The sequence below is a fragment of the Danio rerio genome, chromosome 6 (genome assembly GCF_049306965.1).
Source record: "Danio rerio strain Tuebingen ecotype United States chromosome 6, GRCz12tu, whole genome shotgun sequence".
In the NCBI taxonomy this organism is placed as follows: Eukaryota; Metazoa; Chordata; class Actinopteri; order Cypriniformes; family Danionidae; genus Danio; species Danio rerio.
Window position 1 is genome coordinate 52212128 of NC_133181.1, and position 25180 is coordinate 52237307.

The following is a 25180-nucleotide window of genomic DNA, read 5'->3' on the forward strand; positions in this document are numbered from 1 at the left end:
GTTTTATCTAAATGTACATGTCAGTGTAATACACAACAGCATATTCTGCTAGTATGTCGCTTCTGTAGTTTCTCATATGTTTTGGTACTTTAAAAGTCTGTCATGGATATTATTACACATGCATTAGGCACATTATGTGTGTTCAAAATGGATATTTTGGGCATTTCATTTCCCGTCCTTTGTACTGTGATTATATTTGCGGAGCTGCCAGTGCACGCCATGTTTTCAGGAACTCACAAGTGCAATAATTATACTTTCCCCTCCAAAATATGTGCTGTCAGTAATAAAAGCAGAGAGATTTATAGACTTATTACAGTAATTGTAGTTAACCTCTGACTTTTAGCTCAACAATATTTTCCTTTAGAAGATAAAAAGGAGGATTACTTGGAGTGTTTATAGAGGAAAAGTACACTTTAAACAATACTGTAAAAATGTGCAGTAATTTTACCGTAAATTGTAATTATTTATTTGCAGCGTGCTTGTAAATTTACAGTCTTACTGGCAAACAAAAAATATCAGTAAGTTACTGCTAATTTAACTGTAAACTGCCATTAATAATTAACAGTGCACTTGTAAATTTAGTCTTCCTGGAGACCAAGGTTGCCAGGAAGTTACTATAAATTTTACAGTAAATTATAATTATTAATTTACAGTGCGCTTGTGAAAGTACAGTCTTGCAACCAAAATTGCCGGTAATTTACTGTAAGTTTTATACTAAATTTAATGATTAGTTTGCAGTGAGCTTGAAATTTAAAGTCTTACTGGCAACCAAAATTGTTAGTAAGTTACTGTTAATTTTACAGTAATTTGTAACTTTACAAGCACACTGTAAATTATTGTCTTTCTGAAAATCAAAATTGTCATCAAGTTACTGTAAATTTGACAGTAAATTGTAATTATTAATTTACAGTGCGCTTGTAAACTTATAGTCTTCCTGGTGAACAAAATTACCAGTAATATATTGTAAATTTTATACTTAGTTTAATTATTATTTTACAGTGCACTTGTAAATTTAGTCTTTCTGGCAACAAAAAATTCCAGTAAATTACTGTAAATTTTACAAAAGATTGTAATTATTAATTTACAGAGTCCTTGTAAATTTAAAGTCTTGCCACCAAAATTGCAGGTAATTTACTGTAAATTTTGTACTAAATTTAATTATTAATTCACAGTGTGCTTGTAAATTTACAGTTTTACTGGCAACCAAAATTGTTAGGAAGTTACTGTAAATTTTACAATAAATTGTAATTATTAATTTACAGTGCACTTGTAAATTCACGTGTATGTCTTCTTTCTGAACAAGATTGCCAGTAATATACTGTAAATTTTATACTAAATGTAATTATTTATTTACAGTGCATGTGTAAATTTACATTCTTCTTGGCAACTAAAATTGTAAGTACAGTAAATGTTACAGTAAATTGTAATTACTATTTTAGTGCATTTAGAAATTTACAGTTTTACTGGCAAATAAAATTGCCATTAATTTACTGTGAATTTTTACAGTAAATTGTAATTACTAATTTACAGAGTGCTTGTAAATTTACAGTCGTACGGTAAGTTACTGTAAATTTTACTGTATTTTATTTACAGTTGAACTTTTATTCTCTATTGGCATTAACACAGAGAAAACCCTTCAAACGTATTCTTTCAATGGCTTTTGTGAAAAACTAATTTATCTTTCTCTCAAACAAAGGTTTTCTTTCCATCATGTCAAGCTGATCACAAAAGGAAACATCTCTCATTTATTAATCTCACTGAAGGGCCTTTACGATGCATTGAAATGGTAAAAATATTTTGCCTTGTGCAAAACCTGTGGTTCACTTATCCAGTTGCTTATTGGGGAACACAGGCTTTGCATTAATGTCTTTGAATGGATCTACATGCTACACTTGAATGGGATTCTTCGATGTGCTGTCTGGTGTAGTTTGCATTGGTCGTTTAGGTTGAAAAGCAGTGCCAACAGTCTTGGGCTGGCCCTAAGAAAGTTGTGAATTACATCCTTGTAGATAATACCACACATTGGATGAACTGTGTAAATAAACAGAGATGCAGTCAGGCAATTGTTATATACTTTACCACAGCTTGCCAATGTAATTCAGCATACACAGACGTAAATTAACCAATGTTTTTTTGTCATTTATCTATGTGTCTCTATTATTTTGTCTTGCGGAGAAGGCTTGGAATTAACATGTTTTTTGTTCGTTTGTGAATGTGCAAAAGGGAATTGTTCGGCTCTTTATTAATAATAAAATGATATGAAATTTAAAATGCACTGATTATTTTTTGTATTGGTTTAAATTCAATCGGAGAAAAGTGCAAATGTCTGCCTTGAGTTCAGAGGGATTGTGGATGTGTTCTGCGCTGGCTGCTGGGCTATATATATAAATATGACACTTGTGGTATGTGTCTCCTTTGGCAGGGGGTCTGTGCTGATCTTTTAATTGTGCTGAGGAAAGTAAAACGAGCGGCCCTTTAAGAACTGCCAGTCCGAGCATAAATTAACTCTGCTAATTCTGCAATTAACAATGCGATCTAGAAACTTGGCTGGGGAAAACCTAATTCATGTTAATTCTTAGATTCCTTTGGATTTTTGCACTGCTTTTGAGGAACAAACTCTATTAAATAATATATCAGCAATAGCAGTTTAATGCTATTAAAGAACATTTTTGTTTCCTTCATAAACCTTTTCTTTAAATAGCAGAGAACCTTGAAATAGACAGATGATAAATGTTCTTGTATGGCAATAAAGATCCTTTGTTTTTAAGAGTGCAACATCATTATGCAACCTTTACAATTTGATTTGCCATTTTTTTATTTGAATCTGAAAAACATTCTAATATCTACATAAAAAGTCAAAATCTTTAGAGAAGTACGACTATATTTCAGTAGTATATGAATAACTTGATGTTTGATAAATGTAAGCATTTTGGTTACTTTTTTAACTTTAATTATGTCTTTTTATAAAAACATTTAATTGCATTTATTGTGGTGTATCTTTAAAATGCATGCATAACCACACATACTCACCGGCCACTTTATTAGGTACACCTTACTAGTAATCCTTCGTGGCATAGATTCAACAAGGCACTGGAAATATTCCTGAGATTTTGGTCCATATTGACATGATAGCATCACACAGTTGCTGCAGATTTGTTGGCTGCACATCCATGATGTGAATCTCCCATTCCACCACATCCCAAAGATGCTCTATTGGATTGAGATCTGGTGACTGTGGAGGCTATTTACGTACAGTGAACTCATTGACATGTTCAAGAAACCAGTCTGAGATGATTCACGCTTTATGACATGGCGTGTTATCCTGCTGGAAGTAGCCATCAGAAGATGGGGACACTGTGGTCATAAAAAGAGATGGACATGGTCAGCAACAATAATCAGGTAGGATGTGGTGTTTACACGATGCTCAGTTGGTACTAATGGGTCTAAAGTGTGGCAAGAAAATATCCCCCACACCATCACACCACCACCAGCCTGAGACATTGATACAAGGCAGGATGAATCCATGATTTCATGTTGATGATGGCAAATTCTGACCCTACCATCAGAATGTCGCAGCAGAAATCGAGAGTCATCAGAGCAGACAGCATTTCTCCAATCTTCTATTGTCCAGTTTTGCTGAGCCTGTGTGAATTGTAGCCTCAGTTTCATGTTCTTAGCTGACAGGTTTGGCACCTGATGTGGTCTTCTGCTGCTGTAGCCTATTTGCCTCAAGGTTGGAGAGATGCTCTTCTGCATACCTCGGTTGTAACGAGTGCTTATTTGAGTTACTGTTGCCTTTCTATCAGCTGGGACCAGTCTGGCCATTCTCCTCTGACCTCTGGCATCAACAAGGCATTTGTGCCCACAGAACTGCCGCTCACTGAATATTATCTCTTTTTTAGACTATTCTCTGTAAACCCTAGAGATGGTTGTGCATGAAAATCACCTTTCTTCCCCATTCTCATGCAGTTTCTCAGGTCATGTCTACATGCCTAAATGCATTGAGTTGCTGCGATGTGATTGGCTGATTTAAATTGGCATTAACGAGCAGTTAAACAGGTGTACCTAATAAAGCGGCCATTGAGTGTATACTAGCATACATTATTAAAAATATTTTATTTCAAAGTTTCAGCTACATTTTTAACATTTTGAAAGGTGAAAAAAAATAATTATGACACAATAATAGCATGTTTCTAAAATATATTCAGAAATATCCCAAATATATTTGTGTGAATAATGCTTTTGTTCATTGAGACTAATAGAGAAATACAGGTGTTTTAGTGAGATGTATTTACAATACAGTAATAAAACTCTTGTATAATTATGTTTAGGCGACACAGTGGCTCAGTGGTTTGCACTGTTGAGAAGGCTGCTTGTTCGTGTCCTGGCTGGGCCAGTTGGGATTTCTGTGTGAAGTTTGCATGTTCTCCCTATGTTGGCATGGGTTTTCTCCAGGTGCTCTGGTTTCCCCTCACAGTCCAAAGACATGCGCTCTCAGTAAATTGAATGAACTAAATCGGCCATAGTGCAGCTGGAAGAGCATCCACTGTGTAAAACATATGCTGGATAAGTTGGCGAAGTTCATTCCACTGTGGCGAGCCCTGATGAATAAAGGGACTAAGCCAAAGGAAAATGAACGAATGAATGAAAGAACTATTTTCAATTATTAAACATGCAAAGCAGTACAACTTTCTTTAGAGGTCATCACATGTTGCAAAGTTACCATAACATGCAGTGTAAAAAGATGATCAAAAGTCACGACAGCATTTTTTAAATGTTATATTAACATAATTAATCAGTCTTTTTTAGTTACCTATTTTAATATAATTTTAATTCATTAATATTTTTTGTTTCAAAGCAGCTTTACATTCAAAATCAGAAAAGTTAGGTTATTAGTTACCATAACTTTATTAGTTACTAATAATTTAAAATAATCATTCATTCATTTTCTTTCGGCTTAGTCTCTATTTTAGAGGTTGCCACAGCATAATGAACCGCCAACTATTCCAGCATATGTTTTATGCAGCGGATGCCCTTCCAGCTGCACTACGGCTAATTTAGTTTAACACTGAATTATTATATAATTAAGGTATTATATGTAAACATAGTTAACCTGCAGTTATATAGTATATAGGTGATATTGTTTGAACACAATCAGTCTTTAAGTATTTAAGCTAACTTAATATTGAGTTTTACGAATTTGAATGAATCATTTTAATTGATTCATAGTTAAATTACCTGTAAAGTTTATAAGATTTACACATTTACAGTATATTTTACAGTGTTGAAGATGCACAGATGACCCATTAAGATCAGCACCTCCACCCTTCACATCAGTCGCCACTACTGAGTGCATACTGCAGGGGCAGGGAGTGACGTCACGGCCAGCCTCCCTCTCTCTCTCCAACAGTCCCTTCCTGCTGCATCACAACAGTCGCTGGCGGATCGGGTAACACTGAGCTATTTCCACTGCCGCGTGGAGTTTTTTATTTCGATAAATGTAACAGAAGTCCTCATCGACTACAGCCTCCGCCGTCAAAGCCCGTCGCCCCCGTCAGTCCGAGCGGTCAGTCCGAGCGTTTGCAGTGGGAGATGGCCAGGCCAGAGCAGGTCCTGCTGCTGGAACCGCAGCACGAGCTCAGGTTCCGAGGTGAGTCCAGAAAGCCCCACACTGACGAGGACTTGCGGATAAAACGCCCTGGATGAAGAGGGAGGGTCAGCGGGTGTGTTTTTTTAGTGGTTGGGGGCTGAAGGAGGCGGCGAGATGGCGTTTCTGGCAGGCCTCGGTGCTTGGAGTAATCATAATAATATTATGGCGCAGCGGTGTGTTTCTCAATCGGTTTATTATTCAAACTCCGCTAAAATGACACCTAATGTGACACGATAAGGTGTTCGCTTTGTGGTTTGTTGTATAGACTGACAAGTGTGTTAGCTTGAGCTAGCTTGATTTAGGCCTTGACATACAGGCTCTGCTGGTGGGCTGGTTAATTCGGTTAGTGTGAAGCGGTTCAACCGGTGTTGCCATGTCCGCATGTAAAATGTCGCTAATCAGATGTGCTCACTATTTGCTTATTTACATAATACAATAGCGAAATGCGTGTTTATCCTACGTGTAGTGTGTGTGCATGTCATGATATATCTCTGTCATCATTGTGAGATGATTTCTCCATTTGAATGACCGCTGTGAGCGAGCTGTCAAAGGCAATTGCTAATCTTTTCCCTTATGCAGACGCTTGCAGGATAGAGTTGTTATTGTAAATATTGCAATAATGAAAATCTGGGTTGATGTGTTTCGGTTTCTTTTGGTGAAGCAATTGGTTATTATTATGTTTTAACTTCTTTTGTCAGAATAGCTAGCATGTAGAGAAATCTGGCAACACTGACAACCTACCTTTGACGCTGCTTCCAGTCAGGAAGTTATTAGCGTTAGTCTGAAGACACCTTTGTTATTATTCCACTTCAAAGTTCAGCATGACGTGGACATGTTGATACTAATGTCATAAACAAAGCTATTCTGGTGTTTTGGATAAAACATTGGTCTTTGGTCGACATTTAAAATTAAATCATTTTCCATTTACATATTTGTTTTTTTTTACAGGATTTCTAGGTTAATGTCATTTAGACTATCATTACATTACTATCACTAAACAGACTAATGCTAGTTTCACTTGTACACTTCATGCCCATGTCAATCAGCTGATCCATAAGACTCACAAAATAAGAATGACTTTCCAAGCTTTTAAATCGCCATATCATTGGCTACATTCCTCATCATTTCTGGGATACTTGTATTTGTCTTGTTCTTTTATAAACAAAAGCCTTTGTGGCATGATCCCCTCATAGAAGAAAGCCATAATTTTTAAAATGTCAATAGTATGTGTAGTTCTAAGTTTAGCAGAAGACTGACAAGGACATTAGCTTCAGCTAGTCTGTTTAGGCCTTGACACACCGCTCTATTGGTGGGTTGGTTAATTTGGTTATGAACTGAAGCAGTTCAACCAATGTTGCCATGCCCTTGATGTTGCATTTGTGTTTTGCTGTCACTTACAAAATGTGCTGTTGAGGGTTTTTTATGACACTGTGTAGCAACATTTTGTTTATCCCACATGCATGTCTTAATAGTTTTCTTTGTCATTATGTGACATTTACTTCTCTCTTTGATCCACTCTGAACATTTCTCCTCATGGTCAGATAATTACAAGATGTATTTCCTGCCATAAGCAGGAATAAACAACTTGAATGCTTGTTTGTGTGATGTATTTTGTTTATTTCTGGCTTAATTGTACAGAAGATGTTTAATATTTTTATGGAGAAATCTGGCCGCCTACCTTGATGCTGTTCCCAGTCAGGAAGACATCAAACACCTGTATTATTATCTAACTTCAAAGTTCATACGACTTTATAGATAATAATGTCATAGTTATGTTGGTGTTTGAAATAAGAATCTTTTAATCCAATGAGAATTCGCATATTTGACATTTCAAGGAACACATTCTTTTGGAAGCAAAGCCGTTGTGAGCCAAACCAGCTTGAAAACATGTTGTTTTTCATAAGAATTAACCTTACACTAGCTCGTGAAGTTCACAATCACAGCATAGACCCTTAACAATGATTTATTGACTGCATGCTGGTCTATTTATTGTACTAATGTCACCTTACCACTAAATATGATACTGCTTTACACTACCTGACAAAAGTAGCTTGTCACCTATCAAAGTTTTAGGAACAACAAATAATAACTTGACTTCTAGTTGATTATTTGGCATCCGAAGTGGCTTATATGAAGGGCAAAGGCCTCTAGATTACTCTTAATTTATTTTATTATTTATTTATTTATTACCAAAATAAAATATGATCATGCCTTAATTTTTAATTATTTCATTAGGACAGTAAGGTCTGACTTTGCTTAGACAAAAGTCTTGTCACTTAACATAAATAATGTACAGTATAGAATATAAAGTCATGGTGCAGTGGAAACAGAAGGAATATTTTGCATAACTCCCATGATCTTGGACAACTGCATCCATACATCTCTGCAATGACTCAAATAACTTAATAATAAAGTCATCTGGAATGGCCAAGAAAGCGTTTTTGCAGGACTCCCAGAGTTCATCAAGATTCTTTGGATTCATCTTCAATGCCTCCTCCTTCATCTTACCCTAGACATGCTCAATAAAGTTCATGTCTGGTGACTGGGCTGGCCAATCCTGGAGCACCTTAACCTTCCTTGCTTTCAGGAACTTGTGGAAGCTGAAGTATGAGCAGGAGTGGTGTCCTGCTGAAGAATTTGCCCTTTCCTGTGGTTTGTAATGTAACGGGCAGCACAAATGTCTTGATACCTCAGGCTGTTGATGTTGCCATCCACTCTGTAGATCTCTCGCACGCCCCCATACTGAATGTAACCCCAAACCATGATTTTTCCGTCACCAAACTTGACTGATATCTATGAAAATATTGGGTCCATGAGGGCTTCTGCAGTATTTATGATTTATGATGTATGAAATGTAGTTCAACAGATGATTCATCAGAAAAGTCTACCTCCTGCCTCTTTTCAAGTTATTATTTGTTGCTCTTACAGCTGTGCTCGACGTCTAGGCTTTTGTCAGGCAGTTTACATGTGTTGTGTTTACATGCTCTGTTCCCGATCATAACTCTCTAGAATCACATGATTCATAAAAGCCTGACTAAAATATGCCAGCTGTAATCCACTTCAGACCCTAGTATTGAAGTGTATCATATATATATATATAATTGCTGTGTAAATGCTTTTATTCTACCTTTGTAGGGTAAAAATCTCATTAGTCTGCTTAAACTCTGCACCTGCAGATCTGCTTATTCTAATTTACTTTTTTTCTCCCATTACATTTGAATGTTTGGCATAATGGTCATTCCGTTTCATCGTAACTTTGAAATCCAATGACATAAGTGTCATTACTTTTCACCAGTTTGACCCATTCAGGCTGTTTTATGAGATGATAGTCACGTTTTATAGTATAAGCAGAATAAATACTTTATCAGATTTCACCAGCCATCCCATATTCATGCAAAACTTGAAGTTAGTTTTTCAAAAAATTACAGTTTTGCTATTGTACTCACCCTGATGTAATTCCAATACTGTTTCTCCTTTTTTCTGCGGAAGCTAAAACAATGGTACTTTGAGAAATGCCTCAGTGTTTCTTACGTTTCTTAAATGTCTCATTGTGTCCACACAATGGTAGTCTATGGACTCCAATATTGTTTTGTTCCCACCGTTCATCAAAATATATTCCTTTGTGTTCACAACACGGGGTTTGGAATGATATAAGGGTGAGTAAATGATGACAGGATTTAGAGAAAGCAACATGATGTTTATGCATTTGATAGATGCTTTTATACAAAATTCAAGCTATACATTTTATCAGCTGCTTGTGCTGGGAATGGGCAAAAAAGCCTTTGATATCATCTAAAATTGTATATGCTCAGAAATGAGTATGTTACACACTATTTGATCTCAAATTTCTTTCTAGTATTTCTCATCTCAGGGAAATTATTATTACTTTGAACTCTCTATAAACATACATCTGAAATAAGGAAGTAAAAAATGGTTGTCTGTCAGGATAGAAGCTAGAAAGTGAACAGTTCATTTTCATGCCTAGATTACAATTTAAATGACTCCAATTTTGGCCTTTTTACATGATGCAAAATAAGTCTTTATAAGTCTTCCAGAATGTGTCTGAAGTTTCAGGTCAAAATACCCTTCAGATTATTTAAACCCTGTTGAAAATGTCAAGTTCGGGTCAGAGAAATTTGTAGTTGTTTGTGTCTTTAAGGGTGTACTCACTCTAGGCTATCTGAACTGTGCCTGAGATCCCCATTTCCCAGCTCGTTTGACGAGTGTGAGTGCTCTGTACCATGCCAGGGCACGGATTGGTTGGCTGGCCCTTTCCCGGTTTAAAGAGGTGTGGCTAGAGGCCAGAGTGCGGTTCACTTGGGCACAGTTCATGGTATGCTTGTAGTGTGAGCGCGAAACTGATGACGGAAGGTCATTTTTAATGGACTATTTCTGTAGTGAAGTTAGCTGGTTTTTAGGTGAATTTGATCGTCGCCATAGAGTGCCGGTAAGAGCACGGAGACTTGAACCCCATTTAAAGCTCTTTAATGTCCATCACACTTTAATAGGTACAGTCCTTTACGTGGGAGTGTGTGTGTATGTGTGTGTGTGTGTGTGTGTGTGTGTGTGTGTGTGTGGTCTAAACAAAAGAAAGAAAATATACATTAATAAGTAAATTTAGAAAATAAGGATAACAGTAACAAGAGGAAATATTTATACACAACACTAAACAACAATATACATTTATAACTGACATGCATGAGCAAAGTAGATGAAGCAAGGCAGATAACCTTATATAAAAATAATAATTCTCACTATTAACAGGCTTTTAACTTAGGCGGAAATATAACAAAAAGCATGGATTAAATAGGCGATGTATGTACTATCAATTAAAGCAATTATATTTACATAAAAGATCGCTAATACTAGCCGCGGCTGTCCGCGATTCTTTACGAGCTCGCGCATAAATCAATAATCTCAATACAATACTATAATGACTAAACAGTGGTAACAGGTATGTAAATGATGCATAAACACTTACTTCTCATCATTGACGCACACAAAACTGACTGGAATTAGGCGGAAAGCAAAGCATGCAACCTTTCTCTCTGTCTGATCAGAATGAAACCAGTTAACAGTCTCAATGTACAGCAGACCTAAGCTGCGTTTTGATTGGCTGCCTGTGCTCGTGATCAGCGCATGATCAAGTACGAGCTCTATTGACCTTATTCTAAAATACGGAAGTGCGCCTGTTTTCGCGATTGTCTTAGAACTTCCGATTCAGTCGCCTATGGGAGAAATGACTAGGAATAATAAACGGCAGAAAACGGTCAAACTACTTGCTCAACAAACAAATGTTTGCATGACTACACAGACCAAGTAGCATAATATAATAAGGAAATATTAAATTGCAACATCAAGCAGTGTAACGAGCAGTTGTTAACGTCAAAAAATGAATGGAAGTGAATGTGACCGGAAGTCGCGAGACAAAAAGATTCAAATGGCAGCGTCCACTTGTCAGCTGAGAATAAGGTGAATAGGAGTCTGTTTGTGATGTCACAGCATGCACGCGTGAGGAGAGAGCACAGCTCGTGTCCAGCTCTGGGCTCAGCCCACCGACCTCTTTTACAATTTCATAGGGATTTATTAATCATTCTTACTTTTCAATGAACACAAACTGTCATATTTTTGTTAAATATACAAAACCCTCACTGCACAACAGCTGCCACCTTCAGCCAACTTCCTAATACCTGCAGCGCGAGGACATTTATGATAATTTATGGGCGTCAAAAGTTGTGGATCTGTTCGGCAAAATATTTAACTCTGTCACTGCATCCAAAACGACTAAAATAAAACAAAATGCTATTGCTAAAGCTGTTAAGCGAGAGCGCTTCTCTTCTGTTAAACTGAACCACATCATCAATGACCTTCTGTAAGCATGCTTTGGCTCGGAAGGTTAAATGCAGTGTGAGTGCAGGCCATCAGGGGAGAGAGGAGACGCTAATAGCTTGCTAATAGCTTCAAGGCAACCGTGCCAAGTGTGAGTATGCCCTAAATGAAAATGAGCTGATACTCCCCACCCACTCTTTGTTGTGTCGATTCAGAGAAGGGTAACCAGGGTCAGATGTCAGGATAAACACAGCAAAAGTGACACAGCAACTTGACAGTCTTACCACCACATTCAGAAAGTTGAATGAGAAACACATAGATTGCAACATTGTGCACACATATACACACACACACACGCAAACAAGCATGCACATTTAACAGGTTGTGCAGTTTCTGCTCATCTGCTCTGGGCAAATGTGTCAGGATCCCCACCAAACAGATACATATGTAAGTATTTATTACAAGGTAAATATTCTGCTATAGAAATCCATTATAGTCAAGCGTGATTGAAGCGTCCTCGTTTATAGTTGTGTATAGGGCTGTAACGATAAGTCATTTTGGTTGTGTCATATATTGTCATAGAAAATATAGCAAAAAGTGATATTTTTGTCATTTAACACCAATTTATGTCTTTTTTGTAATGGTTCTAAAACAGGATTTACATTGGCATAAACACAATCAAGGCACAAAAACCTGTGCTGAATCATAATTCTATTTTCTGAAAGTGGACAGCAGATTTGAAATAGAGTTTACTTTAACATCTTTTCAAGACTGTTAAATCCCTGGAAAAGTTCCCTGAACCACTGACACCTTCAACAGAGATGAGATAACAGAAGCTGCGTAATCAAGACATTAATTTTTATGTGAACATGATGGACCATTTTGATTGAGTGGTCAAAAATGATTGAGGTTATAAGTCGATATATTGATTATTGTGACAGGCCTAGTTGTGTACGCTAGGGCTGCACAATATATTGTTTCAGCATCGATATTTCAATGTGCGCATTCACAATAGTCACATCGCAAAGATATTTAATGTCCAGTCTGATTTGTAGTTGACCAGGAGCCACATTTTTGTATTTAAACACTGTATTTATGTGATTTCCTTAGAATAAGCCCAACAAAAAAACTCTTAATTTTCAATAATTTTTCCTGACGCTGAAAACTAAACATTATTTTACTTCAATTTTTTGGTATTAAAACAAAACAAAACAAAGTAAGAAAAGCGTTTTATATTGTGATTATTCAAATTCTCTACTTGAATACTGTTAGAATCCCCAGAAAAAAACTACTAAATAGTGCTATTCAAACTATCTTCTGAAACTGGATTCATATCAAAATATTTATAGCAGAAAAAGAAAACATCCTAATACCAGATTTTTCCAATATCGTGCAGCCCTAGTGTACGCTATGCAGCTGTGGTGCATCCAATGGTTATGAATTAAGTAGCTCAAAAACTATTTTAAAATGCTTTAAAAATTTTAAGTATACCACTTACTGACTTCTGAAGTGCAGTTAACCCTTAAAGACCGAGACAGCCGCCCGCGGCTAAAAATAAGTATTGCTCTTAAATGTTTAATAACTTTTGATCCGCTGATCCGATCCATACAATTCAAAGATTGGCATAAAGAAGAGAATCTCAGCTTTCCATCGCTGTATCACATTACATTCACGGACTTTCAGAGGCTCCGGAATCAGTGTGGTTACGTCATCAAATTTTGACAACGCTGATTTGACAAAGGAACGCTCGTCACTTGTCTCTCCGGACAAACCAGACATGATATATGGATGCATTGTCCCTCCTCCATGCCCAGATTGGTTCAAACTCGCTCTATCTCAACCAATAAGCATAGGTTTCGCTTTGTGAACCAACAATCAGCTATTTGAACAACACGGAATGAGAGATAGGCTGCACATTACGCGCGGCTAAATAAAACGCTAAAAAAAGTTTTGCATAAAATAATTCTCATACTAAGTACTTTTGCATGCACAACAGCACAAAAACATGACAAAACAGTGACACAGCAAAGACGAACTGCTGCTCTTGTTGTTTTCAAAGGACGCAAATAAAGGTTGGGCTGTTTGTCTGCATTGCACGCGAACCATATAACTTTACATATCCGCAGACAACCATATCCATGCTGGCACATAAAACCTAAGGATGGTCCATATTGAATCTAGTTTAGTTATGTAACTATTTATAGTATAGTAAATATTTATATCTATTTTTTACTGAGGATTTGCACCATGTTTATTTGGACTTTGACGCATTATTTATTATTTTCTTATTTTATATTTGTTTATTATAAGTGGTGTTGTTTATGGTAACTAAAAATATATTATTTGGAAAAAAGTCAAATTTGCTTCAGTGTTCTGTTATTTTGTAACATTTTTTTCCTGTTTAGTTCATTCCCAGAACTTTTGGGCAAATACATTGTCAGTAAATAAATGCATTTTTTTCCCCCCATTGAAAAACGCCTTGAAATAACATTGAAATAAATTGCTATAACTTGCTCAGGGAATGGTGGATGTAGACAAAATTTATTGTGGAAGTATAAAACATCATAATATGTATTTCTAAAGAAAGAAAAACAAACTTCATAAGGTTTTGTTTATAATAACTAGAAAATGCCACTTTTTTTAAAAATCGTTTCTGGAAAATTCTGGAATATTTTTTGTCTGTTCATATGTTTTTGGACCAAAAAAAGTTTTAGACTGGACCTTTAAATGATACAGATTGAAACTTCAGGTTCTCCTGTTTAAAATAATATATGACACTTGAGTCTGACTGCTAAAATAAAAATAAAACTGCTTTAAAAAAATAATAATAATATAGGCCCATTAGGTGCCCTCAAAATACCTCTAGGTCTTTAAGGGTTAAATGACAGAAAGTTGGAACAGATCTATTTAATCCCATTTCTTTTCAAATCCTTTATTGTGGACATGATTATTCACTTGGCAGACTTGGTAATATACGCCTGTCAATCAGTATTGGAACGCCACAATAAATTTTTAAAAGAGATACTTGTGTTTAAATCAATCCTTTGACTTTGGACAGACTACAGTAGTCAACATTTGAAGGGGATCAAAGCATTTGATTAAAGTTTTCCTTAAACTATTAAACAACACCCATTCTTGTCCTATAATTTTTAAAACAATTTTCATAACAATTTTCTTTTTACTTTTTTGATCCACAATCAAACATCAAATGTTGACTACTGTATACTTAATTTTGCATGATAAATGCCCTTTGAGTAATATCATACTGGCTGATTTCCTGAGAAATAAGAATTATCATTAATTATCCTGTAATGTCATTGAAGCAGGTTACCTGTATACTCTGTGGAGCCAGCCTGAATTGGACATATGCACATTTTTAGCACATCGCCAAGAGGAGACACCTTGTAAATTGTCTAGGCTTAACTGTGTTTTTGTAAACCTTTTAATGGTGTTATAGTTTGTGATGTCAGTGTTTTGTTTTATTGTTTCGTAGGTGTTGTAACAATAAGGGTGGTTCTTTTACGGTTTGTTCACACCAGCAGTCTGTGAGGTGACATTACACATGTTCTTGGCTGCAGGATTAGTATATCGATGCCAGAATACTCTGAATCCTGTTTAGTCTCCCCAGTGTACAGTGTATTGTCAAAATACATATCGCTAACTGTTTAATATAAAGGCTTCTGTCTTAAGTGGTGTCTTAAGTTAGAGATACTGGGATAAATGAACATCGAAAAGGACCTCTCACTCTTTTAAACACAAGCAGTCTTTACTTATCAACGTCCAAACCTTTCATAAGCATTCCCATTCAGGGCTGATGTACTGTAGGTGTAACCATTGCACCTTTTTATTGCATAGTTTGCTTTTGATGATCTTGCTTGTTGTGCAATACTGTTCTAGTGAACGATTCCTCCGAAGCAACTCGTGTCACCTCAATTTCAGCAACTTCAAAAGTAAATGCCTATTAATGTCGACTTTAAATCAGGTGTATGCTGGGAATGGGATTTAGATATTTAATTAAAGATTAAAATTAAGCAAGATGAGCCCAAGTTGGTTCCACTATGGAACTAGGGCAGTTTTAGAAAGCGCCTGTAGATTTTTACTGATTAAGTAGTGGGTGAAAAGTGAAATGTCAGTTGTTGTTTTTATAATTTGGATTAAATTTTTTTGTTTGTTTTTCCTCCCAGACAATTAATATTGTATTTAATTAATGCAAAATCTTTATAATGAATTAAGCTGCATCATGAGCATGTTTCTTACTCACAAGGTTTGTCTTTATTTCCTGGATTCCTAAATGAAGATACATTTACTTAAACCAATTATCATGTAATCTGGTGTTCAGAGAAATCTAACTTGATTTAGGATGCGCTTTCACACATACTTTTTTGGTTTTCTTGAATTGTTGATCAAAAAAAACCAAGCATTTATTCAGGGGTTGCTTAGGCCCCATTTACACTAATACATTTTAGTTTTAAAACGGCATTTCAGAACGAAAACAATCCACGTCCACACCTAGTTTCACCTAGGGTTTCTGAACAGATCTCCATCCACACAATACACCACTGAAAACGCACATCACATGACCACACATGCAGCATATGCACACATCTGAGCTCCAGGCAGTCGAGGGTACTCTGAGCACACCTCCTCAGGTGAGAGCAGCGCACGTCAGACAGTTCATCAAGGATACACAGCTAGATTTCATCTCACTATAGTTGTCAAACGTAATATTTAATTCATCTTGTTTCTATCTAACGATCCATTGGTCTTTTGAATCTATTCTTGTTCTCAGGTAACGTGTTTTGGCTGAGCGCAAAGATAGGTTAATATATTAGTTTATGTAGTCACGTACACTGATTTTGCATATTGACCGATTGCTTGCCTTTATTTCCTATATTGTATAAACTTATTGTACGTTATACTTCTATAATGGCCATTATTGATTATTAAATCTGATATTCAGCAAAAGAGACAGGGTGTTTTTTGAAGAAAATGAAAGGCAGTTATGTTATGTAGTATCTGTTTTTAATATAAGTATGCATACATTGAAGATGACGGTCAGATAAATATGTAGCTACACGACGCCTCAACATTTCTGCTCTCTGTTATGTTTTTAATATCAAAATGAAAATATGCAGTTCTTTATATCATGTTTTCATTTTAATTTTTTAAAATAGTGACAACATAGCCAGGGTGATGTGAATGACATTATAAAGTATCTACACTGTTCCCTTTGAAGATTTACCCGATGTGTCCTCTCAGTTTGTTTTTCATATCAAACTTGCGAACTTAAGGAGAGGGTGCAAGACTGAACTTTGTGCACTTAATATTGAGGAAAAGCCCCAATCAGATCGATGAATGTCTGCAGCTACGCTTTCATTTTCAGATGTATCTATTTTCCCTCAATCCACACTGACAGAGAGCAGCAGCATTTTAAAAACCAAAATGGCCTTTTCAGCATTTTCAAAAAGCTCAGTTTCAGGGTTTGAAAACTCAGGGGTAGTGTGGACGGAAGGCATAAGCATAACTATAGCAAAATGTATGTTTTAAAACCAAAACTCATTGGTGTGTAATTGTAAGGTGCTGTTCACACTAGTATGTTTTGTTTGCTCCAAAATGCTCCTTGGCCAGACTAACGGTTTTTTGAGTTTCAGAAAAACGATATGAGACTATTGGAGACCACATAAGAGTGGCTTTATGAATCATTGAATAATATGCAATGTGCCCTCATTTTTTAAATTTTGTTTTGAAGTTTGAATTTCTGTTCTGTTCAAACAGAAATGGGGTCTTTAGCTCTTTTTTTTTTGTGTGAGTCAAACATGTAATACGTAGCCATAACGAAACATATGCATTTTAAAATTAAAACGCATTAGTGTATGTAAATGGCATCTAGACTAAACCTAAATTACAAAACACACACATCAATCATTTTCTTCAGATCTCATTCTTTTGATTTTTCATCCTGTTTTTGCATTTTGTTATACATTTTTTTGTAATTTTCCTGATGCATGTATGTGCTTTAGATGGCGTCATATTGCAGTACTTTTCATCATTTTGCACCATGAGCATTACATTGGCTTTGTCAGTTCTGTTGCCTTTTTGTCTATTTTAATACTTAATTAAAAAATAACTAAATAATAATAATAAAAAATAATAATAATATAATAATAAAATTATAATATATAATGAACAAATATAAAACACAATATAATATAAAATCAATCTAAACAGAAGCGATAAGCACTGCACCGTGGAGAACCGTACATTTATTCTGTTGTTGTCAAGAGTTTATTCATCTGACTTCAAAAGAAGACTGTTTAACAAACCGAAAAGATGTCAGATCCACTGCGTCTACTGTAGTCTTTAGATGTAGTCCAAAGCACAGGATCAGACTTATGATTTATAAATGAGGCACAGTGCATTTATTTCTAAGCACTGGACATCACATTTTCTCCCCAGAGGACGCTACTAGCATTGGTTTTGCTCCATAATGGGGCCAAAGTAACCTTTTAAAATCATTAGCATTACACCACACCTCCTACCAAAGACTCCGCCCCTAAAATACTCTTTAGTAGTAGTTAACTTCAGGTAACAAGAACTTGACCATCCAGACATGGCAGTTTATATTTAAGCGTCTAAGAGTGTGGAGTTTGAGCCCCAGCCAATAATTATATGTGATTTTTGCAAAGTATTAAAGGTGGTTTGATCCCTCTGAGATTCTGAGGCCATCCAGTTATAGAAGTAATGGGGCAAAGCTGTTAAAATACGGTGACGTCTGTTTGATTTAGCAGGTCTGCACCTTTTTTTGGCCTGTTCAGTATCACTAATACCTTGAACTACGTGGCAAAATTACATAAATGCTCATTGATTCAGACCTTGGGTAACTGAATTATTATAATGATCATGAAACGGCCCTGTAATAAATACGTTCTAGGGCTATAAAGCAGGGTGTAAATGAGAGGCAGATGTTGAAATGCCGGGCTTGGAAAGACGAGTCACATCTGCACACGTGCCGATGCCAAGTATCTCTCTCCATCAACGCAGCTTCACTGCAGGCAGATGTGTTGGGTATTTCAGAACCATACCAAAGGCACACTTAAATACTGAAGGCTTTTCCGCTGTTGTACCTTATTTGGCTGGAAAACCTCTTCGATGCTAAATGACGTGTACAATGATTTTTTTTAAGGTGCGCAAGGGAACATGTTTTGTGTCTGCAGAATATCCTAGAACTTTCTGGCTTAAAGGTTAAATTGAGGCTCTTGGTTGTGTCTGGATCAAATTAAATGTATTATTTTAGGGTTCGAAGTTAATCTGCTTACTTGGTCGCACTGGTGCTCCTAACTTCATGAATGTAGAAACACCCACCAAAAATGAATGAGCACCACCGCAAATTGTATTTTAATGGATTTATTGTATTTAAAAACAACACCAAGCAGGGAAGACCAGTCACTGTATCAACACTGTTCTTGAATGGCCAAGCCAGAGCCCTGAGATAAATCCAATTGAGCATCTCTGTAGGGACCTAAAAATGGCTGTCCACCAATATCCTACAACTTTCTGACTTTAAAGTCAAGTTGAGGTTGTTGTTAGTGTCTGCATTAAATTAAATGTGTTATTGCAGGGTTTAAAATAAAGTATTTATTTGGTCGCACTGGTGCTCCTAACTTAATAAATTTAGAAGCACCCACCCAAAAATGGATGAGCACCACCACAAATTGTATTTTAATTTATTTATTGTATTTGAAAACTACACCAATCAGGGAAGGCCGGTCGCTGCATCAACACTGTTCTTGATTGGTCCAGCCAGAGCCCTCACTTAAATCCAACTGAGCCCAATTAAACTTATTGAGAGACCTAAAAATGTATGTCCACCAAAGTTTACCATTCAATCAAAGCAGGTTTTGTTACAAATACATACAGTCACACAAATGCTCTTAAATATATTATGAGGTCACATATATACATTTTTGGGAGCATATATGGCCAAAATGGTTGCAATTTTGAGCCCTGTGATGTGATTTTTATTTTAATTTTTTACGCAGACACAAAATGAAATGCAAGTAATAGTTTAAATAACTTTTAGTGAAAATAAAATATCTAAATATTGATAAAAGATTCCTAAGGCTGCACCGGCTTGTAAGATCAATATTAATATGCATGCATAGTAAAAATGTATATTTAAAGTATATCAAATTTAGATTTTGTATATTTAAAAGCTTCTTGCTGACAAATGGATAAAACTTACATGGCTATAACAAAGTATTTATTTGTGGTACACAAACTAATATAACACTGAATTACATTTTACTTGGAGTCTTTTATATATCATGTTTAAAGGTTGAATGCTAGACATTCATTTCTCTTACAAAAAGTAGAATTAAATAGAACACATTTTAATGTCCAGGAATAAAGTTTTATTTATTATATATTCTTTGGTTTGATTCTTGAAAGCCTCCTCTTTTTTAGGACCCGTGCATTAATTTGGAGTACATGACTATATATTAGCGGTTTTGCATATTAGTTTATTGCTGTCTTAATATTTACTATATTTTATCATTGTTCATGCATATTGTCCATTAACTTCACTTTAAAATAAAAAAGCTGTTATTTTTTGGTACTGAATAATAATGGTTGTATAAAATGTTGTAATTTAAATAAACTGTAAAAAATCTTGCTGTCTAAATTTTTTTTGTTGTTGAATCAAATGAACTTTTCTAGTCATCTCAAATTGACTAAAATATTAAGCTAAAATTTGTTTAGCTTAAAAACTTGAGTTGAAACCTTATTAAAAGAAGTTAAAGCAACATAAAAGTATTTGTTGTTTTGAATTTTGTCATTACATTTTTTTACAGTGTGATTTTTTTTTTTTTTTTTTCAAATTAAAAAGCAATAAAATACTTACAGTTAATACCTAATTTCTGAATGTCCATCCTTACCAAATATATATATAAACGTATTTATTTTTTAATAAATTGAGTGCTTTTTCCTACTAGGCACTTTGCATTGATCAGTAACGTGACGTTATCATTTACCTAATGAAATTATTAAAAAGTATGATGCCTTTCTGCGTGACTCATGCTTTGCAATTATTTGCCTTAAGAGGATTAGTTTCTCCATAAGGTCTGCATGAATGAAAGAGGCATGTACCACAAGGCTTTTGGCCAGAATAGACCATTGTTTAGGTCTTGTGCAATGTTTGACTCTCTATAAAAGGTTTTAAAGGCCCAAGGCACTTTGTTCGTCTGCGTCTTTTCTTGTGCAACACGCAACATAAAGGCTCAAACAACATAAGGCTCAGTATGGGTTTCAAGTGTCACAGTCTCTCAATAATTTAACCAGTTTAATAGAATTAACCCAGATGAGGTGTTGCATAGTTGATGTAGCACTGCCATAGCACAAAGAGTGGGGGATGTTGGAGACCAAACTAACATGTGCGGTTGACATTTGACATGAAATCAGAAATGGCCTGATTTGTTATCTTTTAGGGGTGTAACCCACTCAAGCCTCGATTCAATGCGTATATTGATAACAAACTCACGTAACAATAGTTTTTAAATATTGTGTGCTAAAAAATTGGTTTACTATTAGTAAAATTATTGGTAATCCTCAAACATATGATTATAAAAAGTAATAATTTTATATGTACGGCTAAAATGCTAAATTATAGAGTGGTAGACTTAAATTGACTTTTAAATTGGTCCTGGTCCCCAATGCACAGGACAATGTTAAATCAGAAAACCAGCAAAAATTAGGAAGCACCCATCAAAAATAAATGAACACCACTGCAAATTCTATATTAATGGTTGTATTATATTTGAACACAACAACAATCAGGGAAGACTGGGTACCATATCAGCACTGTTCTTGAATGGCCCAGCCAGAGCCCTGATATAAACCCAATTGTATTTTAATAAAAAAAGAACAGTAATAATTTTAAATGTACAGCTAGAATGGCCCAGCCAGAGCCCTGATATAAACCCAATTGTATTTTAATAAAAAAGAACAGTAATATTTTTAAATGTATGGCTAAAATGCAAAATTTTGTATAGACTTGGAGTGGTAGATCTAAATTGATTTAAAAATTGGTTCTGGTCCCCAATCCACAGGACAGTGATGACATCAGAATAAAAAGTTTTTATTTGGCAGCACTGGTGCTTCCAACTTCAAAAATTTAGGAGCAGCAGCAAAAATTTAGAAACGCCCATCAAAAATAAATGACCACGACTGCGAATTGTATATTTAATTGATTTATTGTATTTAAAAACAACACCAATCAGGGAAGTCCAGTCACCGTATCAGCATTGGTCTTGAATGGCCCAGCCAGAGCCCTGACTTAAACCCAATTGTGTTTTAATAAAAAAACACAATAGTAATTTTAGATGTATGGCTAAAATGCTAAATTACTCTTGAAGTGATAGACTTACATGACTTTTAAATTGGTCCTGGTCCCCAATGCACAGGACAACGATGACATCAGAATAAAACAATGCTCTTACTTGGTAGCACTGGTGTTCCTAACTTCAAAAATATAAGAGCACAAGCAAAAATTTAGAAGCACCCATCAAAAATGAATGAGCACCACTACAAATTTTATCTTAATAGATTTATTGTATTTAAAAACAACACCAATCATAAAAGATTGATCACTGTATCAGGTCTATTCTTGAATTTCCCAGCCAGAGCCCTGACTTAAACCCAATTGTGTTTTAATAAAAAAACACAATAATAATTTTATATGTACGGCTAAAATGCCAAATTTTGTATAGACTTGGAGTGGTAGACTTAAATTGACTTTTTTTTGTCCTGGTCTCCAATGTGCAGACCAATGGTGTCATCAGAATACATCGCTTCACAGTTGGATTAATAACTATGTTAGACATATGCTTGCACTTTGTCATCAACTACATACAAACAAACCGCTTCTACTGATAAAACACAGACATTTGTCATTATCAACATTATAAGCAGCATTATATTCAATATATACTCAATATTATGCACAATACTCAAACATCATACGCAAGCCTCTTCAGCAACTTCCTGTTTACACAGACTTAAATGATTTTGTTTGAAAACGAAAGTCTGAAAGCATTTGCAGGTGAGATGAACAGCATTGTGATCACACACGATGAACGATATCAGAACAATCTAACATTGCAATATTTTGAATTGTTATTCTATGATAACTTTCAAGACATTTTTGACATTCAAGAATTGGTTATTTTAGATTGATTGAGATGATTCCTTAATAATAAACAACACATAAGTTTAGATTAAGTAAAAAAATAAAATAATAAACAATAAAAAAATACAAATGAAACAGAGAATGTTTTATTGATTTCCGAGGAGTTTAACAGTATCCAGGTACAGTAATTTGAATAATCAAATGTAAAGTAATACTGCATAGACATTGTTGTATAAACACTTCATTAACATGAATGAGTATTATTGTTACAAATGGTACAGTTTCTCATGGCCGAATGCTTGTAGATCAGACTCAGCATTGCTTATCCTGCCATGTGATGATTGCCAACGATATCGATACTAAAACGATGAATTGTGCAGTGTGTAAAAATGTTGCCACATGTGTTAGTTTTTTCTGTTTATGTTAAGAGAAATCTTCGAAAAAATGAAGGCATCTTAGAGCTTGAGAAGTCGCCTTTGGCCAGCAGAGATGTTATCTGCTCTTTGTGTTTGAGCAGGGACCGCTGCACCATGAGGGGGAGACCCAATCATTTGTTTATCAAAACTTTACATTGAGTGTCCCCATGTGTTTTTCATCGTCGGGCTTCATGATTTGTATAAATCCAGCTAAAGAGGTTTAAGAGAGATTTAATTTGGATATTGATTATTCCTGTGATTTTGTTGCATGGAACAGGAATCTATTGTCCATGTGCTTTGTGAGTGTAGATGAGGATTTTCTGGGTGGATGTGGAAAATACTCTTTAAAGGAAAACAAATGTTGTATTCAAGATTCAACATTTTGATATTTGCATTTATTATGTCAATACATGCAAAAAAATTAACCTTTCTAGTACTTTTTATTATTATGGGAACATTTCATATATGTAAAAAAATGGACCGGATCAAAGCCAAATTTTGTTCATTTCCTTCAACTAAGGACTACAGTTTGGAGAACACTTAATAAAAAAGCGAAGAAGACTTGTAATATTCTTAAGGAATATAAGATTTTCAATTGCTGAATGTTTTTTAAGTACACCCTGGCATATATTTTTAGATATTACTGTATAATTCTGTATTTGTTGTTAATAAAAAATAATCAAATAAATATGTTAAGTTATATTAAGTTATTAATATATTGAATTAATATAAAAGATAAACAGGACATCGGTAATATGGGAATATTTTGGTTTCAAATTCACAGACACCGAACAAAAACGGGCCATTTTTAAGAGCTGTCACAGAATTGATGCCACAGCTCATACACATTATTGAGCTGAAGCTTGACTACAAAATCAAATCGCATATCAAATCGCAATCACAATATCTGTCAAAATAATCGCAATTAGATATTTTCCCCAAATCGCACAGCCTTAATATATAGTGTCCCTACAAACATAGATATAGTTTTGGTTAATATATTTGTTTTATATGATTAATCCTTTTACAGAAAAAAACATCATGGATAGTCATGTCATGTTAGCGTTTTGATCTTTCAGCTTGTGTTGATTAGAATGGCTTGATCTTTGATTTAATGTCAACACATGACAAAATCAACATATTTCCAGGTGAAACATTCATACAGTCACACTTCGGCCTATGTAATTTATTCAATTCACCTATAGCACATGTCTTTGGACTGTGAGGGAAACCGGAGCACCCGGAGGAAACCCACGCCAACATGGAGAGAACATGCAAACTCCACACAGATATGCTGACTGGACTTGCCAGGACTTGAACTAGCGACCTTCTTGAGGTAAGGCGACAGTGCTAACCACTGAGCCACTGTGAAACATTCAAAACTATGTAAATTTAGATTTTTGGGGGACTTTCATTATACTGTGTAAAAAGCATAGAGTTAGCTGAATAACGGGGAATGTCAGAAGTTTGGAATAAATAAAAATAGCCCGATAGTCAAAAGTTCAGTAAAGGACTTCAGTACCAATCGATGCTGAAGGTTTTAAAATGAAATTTTCCGCTAAAACATTTGAGCGCTGCTTATAAAGCATGTTTTTAAACACTGCTGATTGGCCATTGTGTTCACATCAAGCGGCAACCTCCCGCTCTCCCTCAGGAAGCCAATACGGAAGTAACTAAAACTGCAATTCATCCGAAATTCCGCTAGTCCTGGCCGCTCCTGGCTCCAAAACGGAGCACATTTCAATTGAGCCCACTGTTAGAATGGCCAACTTTACAGCAGAAAAGAGGTGTTTACAGCCTGGTACAAAAAAAGATTTTGGTTAATACAGGTAATATTACCCTTCATGACAACTGTGAGGGGGGTGAATTTTTTCATCCGTTTCCTTTATATTAGGTTATATTAAGTTTGCATTTTAAGGGCGTGGCCACTTGACTGACAGCTAGGTCTCGTTGGTCGCCGTCACATCACCTCAGCTGACTCCAGCAGATTAGCCACTGAACTCGGCATATTTATCGTATTTCTGTATTGTTTTATGTGGCTTTACACAGTCAACTGCTTTTTGGACTTGTTTCCTACAATTATTAGATGGCATGGCATGCTCT

The 25180-nt window shown here is 35.4% G+C and overlaps 1 protein-coding gene across 3 annotated transcripts in view; it reads left to right on the forward strand.

The window, feature by feature from the left end:
• Window positions 1-5335: 5335 nt before the first annotated feature.
• Window positions 5336-25180, forward strand: part of vapb (VAMP (vesicle-associated membrane protein)-associated protein B and C) — a 55540-nt gene continuing 35695 nt past the window's right edge. For 2 of the 3 annotated variants that reach the window (XR_012407183.1, XM_073952588.1), the window contains exon 1: window positions 5425-5650. Coding sequence is in view for 2 of the 3 variants with exons in the window: in XM_073952588.1 (XP_073808689.1) it covers window positions 5593-5650 (58 nt within the window). In the remaining variant the exon portion in view is untranslated. Of the gene's footprint in view, window positions 5651-25180 lie in introns of all 3 variants that reach the window. The other variant, NM_212647.2, reaches the window with a different exon arrangement.